At 34.4% G+C, this 10,200-nt stretch overlaps 1 protein-coding gene across 8 annotated transcripts in view; it reads left to right on the forward strand.

The window, feature by feature from the left end:
- The window catches only part of IKZF2 (IKAROS family zinc finger 2), a 163,780-nt gene extending 153,781 nt beyond the window's left edge, over nt 1-9,999 (forward strand). For all 8 annotated transcript variants that reach the window (XM_047085767.1, XM_047085764.1, XM_047085771.1 and 5 more), the window contains one exon: nt 1,648-9,999. In XM_047085767.1, the coding sequence (XP_046941723.1) occupies nt 1,648-2,372 (725 nt within the window). In that variant the 3' untranslated portion in view covers nt 2,373-9,999. The remainder of the gene's footprint in view (nt 1-1,647) is intronic.
- Nucleotides 10,000-10,200: the final 201 nt, after the last annotated feature.

Here is a 10,200-nt window from a genome sequence, read left to right on the forward strand (position 1 = left end):
AATTCAAATTCCTTAGCTGTTGAATGAGCCTTATTATCTTCTCTTTCTCATCTATTTCCACTGTCAGCTATATACTGAAATTTAAGTAATCCCTTGAACAAGTCATACCCTCTTGCCTCTGAGCTTTCCTACCAGCTGCTCCACCCCCACATTCCTTTACTTGGCTAATATTTGTCATCACATTCTTATCTCTGATGCTACTTTCTTCAAGAAGTCTTCTTTTACTCCCTTAATATATATTCCTTTTATTTGACCTCATAGCACATATCACACTGTATTATAAATGATTCCTAAATCACTGTCACTCTCTCTAAACTGTAAGCTCTTTGAGAATATAGATTAGGTTTCTCTAGCTTAACTTTTTAAGTCTTAACATTGCAGTATCTTAAATTGGATGCCATGAGATCAGGTCTCATCATTTTTTTCTTCCATTTCCATTACTCCGATTATAACTCTGAAATAATACTAGTGATCCAAAAGTGCTTTTCCAGAATGCAGTTCTGTAGATAAACATTCTTTTATCAACATTACAAATTAGGCATCCATCTATAACAACATACTAAACATTTATAAGAAGTCCACATATATTTTTAAGAAGCCTTTATCTGTAAGATTTACCTATGAAAGTAACCAGGCAATTAGTAGGAGACCACGTTGTTTTAGTGGCAGAATTTTAAAAAGATAAAATACACCGTCCAAAGCTGGAAACATTTAAAGGAGAAAAATTAAAATGACTTCTGCTTTATGCACAAGGCTCTTTTACGGTTAATCTTTAGACACTGTGTTGAAGTAAAATACTGATTTGTTGAAGTAGATATTAAAGGGAAAACTACAAAAATACTTCAATCAAGATAAGGCATGGAAAACTAACAATGGGTGTACATATCAGCACCATTGCCCATATGTCTAAACAAGGAAGGGATGGTGTAAAAATGATGAATTCCCCATTTCAAGAAGCAAAACAACAAACATATTATTTTCCAAGTTTGTAAATAAACTACTTGTGGAAATAACTCCTGTTTTTAAATAGTCCTAAATTCCATTCAGTTTATCACTTTTAACAGTGTTTTAATGGTGTCATCTTTGAATTCTCTAGGGTGACAAATGCCGGCTCTATAATTTTTTTTTTTTCTAATGTAGCAGTTAAATCAACCAAATTAACCATATATAACAATGAAGTGACAGATGTTATAATCAGATCACTCTCGCTTTTATGCTCTTTGTGGCTTGGTCACTGATGTCTAAAATATGCAAAACAAGCATAGTCTCTGACTTATTTTCACCTGGTATTTCTGCTTTTGCCTACAGTTGCTGAGCTCTAGACAAGTGGAAATTCTAATTGAGAATGAAAATAGGATAACACACTCAATCATACCTTTCTGGCTAGATGCATTTTCATGATGGCATTAAAACAAGTGCAAATGGCTTGTGAAATTCTTATTACTAATCCTCTTTGCAGGCTGAGAGTATTTGAGTCTTAGCAGAATTAAAGAGCACAAATGCTTGATCTAAAGAATATCATATTATAGAAAATGGAGACAATTAACTTTGTACATTTATATTTTAATCCAGTCACTAATTTTGTTGTATTTTGTTTGTTTGTTTGTTTGTTTGTTTGTTTTACTTTTCTTTCCCTCCCCCTTTCAGGGGAAAAGCTCATGCGATTCAGCTACCCAGACATTCACTTTGACATGAACTTAACATATGAGAAAGAGGCTGAGCTAATGCAGTCTCATATGATGGACCAAGCCATCAACAATGCAATCACCTACCTTGGAGCTGAGGCCCTTCACCCACTGATGCAGCACCCGCCAAGCACAATCGCTGAGGTGGCCCCGGTTATAAGTTCAGCTTATTCTCAGGTCTATCATCCAAATAGGATAGAAAGACCCATTAGCAGGGAAACCTCCGATAGTCATGAAAACAACATGGATGGTCCTCTCTCTCTCATCAGACCAAAGAGTCGACCCCAGGAAAGAGAGGCCTCTCCCAGCAATAGCTGCCTGGATTCTACAGACTCAGAAAGCAGCCATGATGACCACCAGTCCTACCAAGGAAACCCTGCCTTAAATCCCAAGAGGAAACAAAGCCCAGCTTACATGAAGGAGGATGTCAAGGCTTTGGATACCACCAAGGCTCCTAAGGGCTCTCTGAAGGACATCTACAAGGTCTTCAATGGAGAAGGAGAACAGATTAGGGCCTTCAAGTGTGAGCACTGCCGAGTCCTTTTCCTAGACCATGTCATGTACACCATTCATATGGGTTGCCATGGCTACCGGGACCCACTGGAATGCAACATCTGTGGCTACAGAAGCCAGGACCGTTATGAGTTTTCATCACACATTGTTCGAGGGGAGCACACATTCCACTAGGCCTTTTCATTCCAAAGGGGACCCCTATGAAGTAACAAACTGCACATGAAGAAATACTGCACTTACAATCCCACCTTCCCTCAGATGTCGACATACCTTTTATTTTTGTTTGTTTAATATTATTACTGTCATTAATTCTTATTTTGTGGATGCAGTGTCATTTACTCTGCCTAATTACAGTAAGGAAGAAACAGAAGAGAGAAGGGACAGGGGATATTGTTCTTGGTAACGTGGGAATTTAAGAGCGGTTCATTTCTGCCATGCATAAATATAAGGTATATCATGCTTTGGAAAAAAATCACTTGATTCATATAGGTTCACCTAAGAGATTCTAATTTGCCACTGATGTTCAGGATTATGATTGAAGGCAAGGAAGTTTGGAGTTTTCTGGGTAGAACTTCCACAGTTTAAAGTGGTATAAGTAATTTTACTCTTCAAAGAAGAAACTGTTTCAAAATGTAAACTTTTTTTTTCCTCTAGAGATCATGGAACACAAACACATGTGTTAATTTCAGTGATAATCCTTGGATGAGTTGTTGTGGGTTCTATGTTTACTTCCCCAATGGAATTTATAATACGGTATGTTATACACTGTACCATATAGCAAAACTTGTAAACTACAGGTAGTTGAGGACACCTACAATACATCTGAGGTCCTATGATCTTATTTTTCTAAACTTAAGCACTGTTTTCCATAGTTTTGATGACTGGTATTTTATAGACACCCTGGCAGCCTTACTTTTAACACCTTTAATGAGTAGTATTTTTATCTAGTTTTAAGAATAACATATGGTCTAAGAGTGGCTAAGAGGCAGTCAGTAGTTTCCAGAAAGGACCTCTGCTTTTCATAAATTTGTTTTGGAAGTCTTCTTTTAAAGTTGTAATGTGATGGCGGCATAGTGTACATAATTGTTTCTAAAAGTATGCTTACGATTGTCACTTTATCAGCATTTAATCAGTGTTAACCAGTCAGCAGAAACATATAATTAGGCTAACAGTAGGAGTAAAAAAACCTACTCAGAAATCCCTTTTCTGGTGTTTCTCTTTTCCCACTGATTTTTTCAAGCTGTGACCACCCAGTGTTCTATCCATAGTCCATCATCCTTTACTACTTGAGTAGAAGATCATGAAACTCTTTGCTATAGGTTTTTGCTCTCAAAATGTCGGAGCAATTACTAATTCGACCTGAATATGGTAACTTGAACCCCATAAGGTTATGGAACTAGGGCTATTTATTCTAGTATTTCTTGAATAATAACATTTACCACTTTTGGTGCAAGGAAAAGGGAACTTCTTTGTAACCTGTACATTAGACCACAGATAAAAAAAAACAGCTTATTTTTTACACTTTTTGGGGTCTAGAATGTAACCTAACCTCCAAGCAAAAGTCACCATGTCCTGCACAGTTTTCCATCTCAAACACATTCAACTACTTATAAGTCCTTGTCAGAAATGAATCTCAGTACCTTAGTAAAAAACAAAACAAAACAAAACAAAAAAAACCTCTTAATCCATACATGTTATCATTTTTCATGTGCAAATTTTTTATTTCATTTATAAAAAGGTGCTCTGTTTTTTATGTGCAGTCCAACAGCATTAGAGGGAAGGGAAAAATGAGATCAATTCAAGTCATTTTGGGGGGGGACATACCTGGATACAGAAATTGCTGCTTGTGTTGAGGGAGGACAGGCCTGACCATGGCTGGATTATCTGATAGCCATTTATGAGTACTGATTCTGTTAAGCAGTAACTGATAACTGCTCTTAAAAAAATAATTAAATAGGAGGCTGAAACTATGTTTTTAATGCAGAATGATGTGAGAACTAGCAAAATTAGAGACTTAAGGACAGAGAAGCAAATCCGGCCCCAATACTGCTCTTGACTCATCTTCTCATTTATCATCTGCTTATTTAAACAGCTTCTGAGCACTAACACAGCTAGAGCTGGGCAAAGATGATTTTAACTCAGCTCTCCTTTACTCGTTCCTCTTATAATTATTTTTGGAGAAATGTCCAAATTAGTCCTTTAAATCTAAGAGAATGCACCAAAACAGAGACATGAAACGTTTTAAATAGAATATTTTTTTTCCCCTCCTGCATGCTTTGGTACATGGTGAACACACAATTTATTCAAAGGTAAAGTATGCTTTTGAGACTTCCTTACCTCCCCCTACACTAACCAGTCAAAAAATTGGAATTTCATATTTTTTCCCTTTTGGAGGAAGGTAAATAACGTAAGTTACTGATTTTGTGTTTTACTGCAATTTAAGGAAATGTGGATGGCAGTGTGTTCATAACTTTGGCTGTGTGTGGATTTCTGCTGGTATCATCTATGAATTTTCTTCCTGTTCACTATTTGTTTTTTTCAGTGTATGAACAATCATGTGTCTACCTACCCTGGGATGAAGCTGAATTTTAGGTGGACCTAAAGAGTTGTGTAGTACCCCCATGAAGACAGTACTCCTTTTCTGATTTCATCTATTTGAGAATCTACTTTATCAAAGGGACAATATTTGTGAGAGTGTATTTGCTACAAGTGTATACTTGTACTTTCTTAGCTACATGATATGAGGAACAGAAAGAGATAAAGATGGCTCAGGGTGTGGCAGGGACAAATGAGGACGAGGTCAATTCAAATGTGCAGGTTAGAATTTTTGTGGGCATGGTGCTTTCTGGGAAACTCTAAATGGCTATATTTGCATGCTTCCTTCTTCACAAAAGGAAATATGCAAGTTGGTAGGGCCTAAAAATAAATATGAGGGTCAGACACCAAATAAATCAAATTTTACATAACAGTTATATGCCCAATTTATTTAGGTGAGATTTCACATTACAGTACTGGAGGGGCATAAAAATGGGTTAGCCTCTTTCTTCTGGTTTGGCAAAAATTCAGAAATTCATCACATTGCTTTGCCCTGATTTTGCCCAGAAATTTACCTCCAGCTCCTGTTGGAGATGTGTGCTGCCTCTAATAGTGGTCAATCACTTTTAAAAAGCCATTCTAACCTGGCTTTTTAGAACGGTGAAGATGACCAATAAGCAGATTGGAAGAGATTTCAAGTCGTTAAAACATTCCGTTGAGAATTTTCTGGAGGGACAGAACGCGAGAGACCAGGATTTAGATTTGGCTACAAAGTAGAAAATGGTTTTCCTCCATGCATACAAGCAATTGTATGCGTGTGTCAGTGCGTGCATTTGTGCATACACACATACACACTCCTTTGAAGAAAAGTCATGAAAAGAAGCAATTAGAGTCACCACATGTCTTGCAAGAGCACTTAAAGAGTTAAAATCAGAGTTAATACCTGAGAAATTTAGTAAACTTACTTTACCAGATTGTATTAAGAAATATTAAAGAAGTTATTAGTATGTCTTTAGGACTAGTTCAACTATTAAACTAAAACCTTGGGCCTTTACAGTCTACTTGCAGAATGAATCTAAACAAACAAGAAAAGGATTTTTAAGCTGATTTGGTATAACTTCCAAAACGAAGGAAACAAAAATAACTTTTGAATAGGAAGATACAAAAAAAATGATTAATTTTTACGTGTTGGCAAATGGAAAAACAATATTTTAGTGAGCTTGATGTTTTTATTTATAGTTACCATGTCTCAACTCTACACCTCACAAAACTAGGAAGTCTTTATGATATGTTGACATCAGTGAAGGCATTTAGATGAAAATATGTTTTAACTGATTTTCCAAGTGTTATGTCATCCTATCTCCAAATGATTCTGTAAAGTAGAAAAAGAACAGAAAAAGCTGCAAAAATACAAACAAAAAAAACCTGTATGCCCCTAGTTTCAAGAGAGAACTTAGATTATAAGAGGTACTGACTACATTTTTTTCTTTTTTACTTTGAAATGTTCATTGTACAAGAAGAGATACATTACATTTGTGGTCCTCCTTAGTTATATTTTATATATTATTTTTAGTAAGTACTATCTGTATAAGATTATCCAAAAAAATTCCCCAAATGCAAAAGAAAAGAGTAGGGGTGAAATTAAAATTTGTATATATGAGAGTTATCTCAGAAATGTTTTTAAACCTCCAGTTTCTGCAAAATAATTAAAATATACAGTAACTGGTATCTTAAGATCCTGAGTTTAATGTATTAAATACTTATAAAATTTCTTTATATTGGTGCCTTTTTAAAATGCATTGAGAGAGTGTTGGTTAGCTGTTGTAGCTCTACAAACACTTTTATTATGTATTTTTAAAAAACACTTAAATTTGAGTACTATATAATACATCTTCATGTTCTTAGGGCAAAACTGTTAGAGGAAGTTCCAATCAGAGAATTTCAGCTCATCTGTTTAAAGTAAAAGGAAACTTTGCAACCAGATTTTAATCTTATTAGTTTGATAGTATTTTCTGAAAACCATTGCAAGATCATGTAGGTAAAATATGGCATAGAGGGAAATTTCAGCTGTGAATTGCATTATGGTATGTGGTTTTGTTTTGTTTTTAAGGAAGAATCAGTTCTAGTATCACACAGGCTTTATTAGTGGAATTTTGGTCAATAAAATACAGTATTGTTTTGAAATTTCATTTATAGACTAGTGTTGTCCTAGTCTGAGAATCTGTCTCCTAATCTATTAATGTTTTATGGAATAATGTAAAGAAGCAGGTAATTAATTCTCCTTGAACAAAACAAAACTGAATAGTCATATCACATTGCTATTCTCCAAAGCATAATCTCAAATGGTTTCCTGCCATGATTGTGTATTACTTGCAATGGATGTGTTAGGATATGACAGCTTTTAAAAAATAAATAAATAAAAATGAGCTGCTTGTTATACAAAGCAAATGTCATATGACCAAGAAGCTGTGATATGCTAGTGTTTCTTTTTATCATAGTGTATTGCTAGGCCAAATAATGACACCTTGAATATTTTTATTACATTTATTGCAGTAACCTAAAGTTTTGGGATTTCCATAAGGTTTTTATGTAACATTATATTTCTAGCTTTTTAGTTTTCTCTTGCTGTACTGTAAGTTTGTGGATATTTTTCACATGCACTCTTAGAAATAAGTTCCTAATTCTGTTTATGGGATTTTTCTCCCCTAACATTGCATTTGTATATTTTCTGTATAAATTTGTTGTGAATTAATCTTTACCCCATACAGAGAGTGGTACGTGAATGACTAGTTTTCTACGATGTCCTTTTTATTGTGAATAAGATATAAAATTTAGAGGCCCTCTGCTAAGCCACATAAAACACAACATATAACTTCATAAAGGTACAGATAAGCCAGTTTGCAGTTAATTGGGCCCTTCAAATTACCTCAAGTGACACACAGTAAGAAAAGCTTCTCAGACGGGTGGAGGTCACTGAATCCCCTACTATGCACTTATCAGGATTCTACTTAATTTACTGGAAGTGGATTTTTGAAAAATGAATACACTGTAACAAGGGAAGGACTCTGGGTTTTGTTTTTTGTTGTATTATTTTGTGTCTTTTTGTTAAGTAGTTCAATTTCTGAAACTGTGATAAAACATTTTGACTGTCAGGCACTCTCAGATTTTGAACATAAAATCACTTCCCCTTCTGTGTAACTAAGTTCTTTGTTACCTCTTCAATTTTGTTCTCCTCCCCCAACCACCCTTTGCTCCCCGTCCACATCCTTTCCATCACTGCCTCTGGACATCTCTGCCTCTCTTTCCCCCACTAGTTTGAAGATTAGGTCAACTCTGACTTCCGATTCATTGGTCTCTTAAGTCTTAACTTTTTGTGTGTGATTTTTTGTTGGCTGTATAATTTGCTGACATATTTTTATACTCAAGTGTAGTTTTATATTAAAAAGAGAAGTGGTTGGATTAAAAATAGTAAGGTATATAACCATTGTGCTACTTTCACTTTCAAATATTGGGTACCTAAAATAGGACGCCAGAGATCATGTCATCATAATATGGTATGTTTGCCTTCCTTTTCTGTTGGGTTTTGTGTTCTGATTTGGTTTTCCTCCTAAAATGTATGAGAGATTAAATAATTTTTTTGCAAGAGTTTAGAAAGATGTTAAAAGTCTAAAGCAAAAAGTCTTAAAAATCTCCCAGTCGGGAGAAGATGCTTTAACATTACTATAATAATATTCCAGGTTTGGAGGGGGCTCTCCAGGCTTCATATTTGCTCTTAATACTTGGACCTTTTAGACCATGTGTTATAATTGCAATCTCCGAATGATTGCTTCTGCTATTTAGTTTAAAAGATATTTTTTCTTTTCTTTCTGTACAAGTGCAATACTTTCCTTGAAGTCTTAAAAACTATGGTTATTTTTTTTTAACTGATCTATTCTTTCTTTAGTTAATAGCAAAAAAGAAATCCTTGAAGATCATGGCATGTTAGTTTAAAGGACACAACAAGCAAAGAAAAAAACACCGTATAATAAAAAGATTAGAGGATGTGGAAGCCACTGGTTTATTCTCATGGTATCTTTATTTAGGCTAAATTTCCATTAAAATTGGTAATCTTTTGCCTGAGAAATGTGTCCTCAAGTTGAAAAAGTTGCAATTCTTACAGAGTGAATTTTCTTCTTAGACCCTTGTCCAATGTTTTAAATTAAGAACCTAATAGTTTTTATTTCATTTTCCTTCTTTTGGAAATGAACTTTAAAATAAAAGCAAAGCACTTAGCTCAATTTTAAACACCTATCACCTATTGAAGACAATTTTTAAGAAATATTTGGAGCACTGTTTTCATACAAATTTAAGTAAGAAGTATTTTTCGTATCATACATATTTATATGTAGAATACTGGTTTTCTTTTTTTATACCTGTGTCCCTGTAGTAAAACTGCTGTAATGTAAATACATGTTTTGTTAAAAGATAACATTTCTTTGGCATTTCTTTTAAAGGCAGTTACTGCATTTGTACAGTATGTGTCTTGGCCATTTTAGATTTTTTTTCTTTAACAATACCAAAGGTAATTAGACTACTTTAAAAACTAATTGCTTGACAGTTTCTAGGATATTTTGAGTTTTAGAAGCAAAAGAAAAAAAAATAGGTCAAACCAGTAAACCTCATTTTTTTTCAAACTAATAATTTGGGAAAATAAAAACTGTTTTGAAAAGAAATATATAAAAGTATATATGTAAAATTAAAATTCCAGACTTGTATGTCAGGTTTGCTCAGTGTAATGTAGTTTTTTTAAAGTTCAAATACAATACCTCAGAAAATGAGGTTTACTATGGAAATACTGAAACAGTCTTTGCAGCTGTGTGACAAGTCAGCTCTGCTATATACCAATTTGGAGACCTCTGCTAAACAGTTTTATCACTGCAGACTAAAATGTGGGACTTGTATTTTGTTTTTAATGCACACACATACATGTTCTGTGCATGTATGTGGGTACTGTGTATACGTGTATGAGTGTTGTATATGCATGTGTGAGTGTGTGTCTGTATGTGTGTACAACTAAAGCTGCAGAAACTTTGTAATACTTTGTGAAAAGGATTATATTATAAAGGTTTGTACTGTCTGAGTGCACAGCTACTGGAATAAATTTAGGGAATCTCAGGAACAAGCATATAATTTGTCCAAGATTTATTTCTTCTCAGAAGTGTAAGTGCAGTTTTTAATTCTGTATATTATTTAATATTTTACCAATAAAATAAACTTCTGACATAAAGTGTTTGCTATAAAAACTTTCTGGTGAAAACTCTGTACACAAACATATCTTCCAAATACAGAAGATTAAACTGTTGAATACTATCAGGCTTATTTAAGTTATTGCTGTTGGGTCTGTGTGTCACACTTCCTGACCCGGAGAGGGATACATTTGAGATCAGAAATTTCCATCTTTACTACGTTGTCCCCCAGAGCAGGGAAC

Source organism: Lynx rufus, unplaced genomic scaffold (assembly GCF_022079265.1).
Source record: "Lynx rufus isolate CCGP_SWC_20201006 ecotype Redwood Valley unplaced genomic scaffold, mLynRuf1.p SCAF_2, whole genome shotgun sequence".
Taxonomy (NCBI): Eukaryota; Metazoa; Chordata; class Mammalia; order Carnivora; family Felidae; genus Lynx; species Lynx rufus.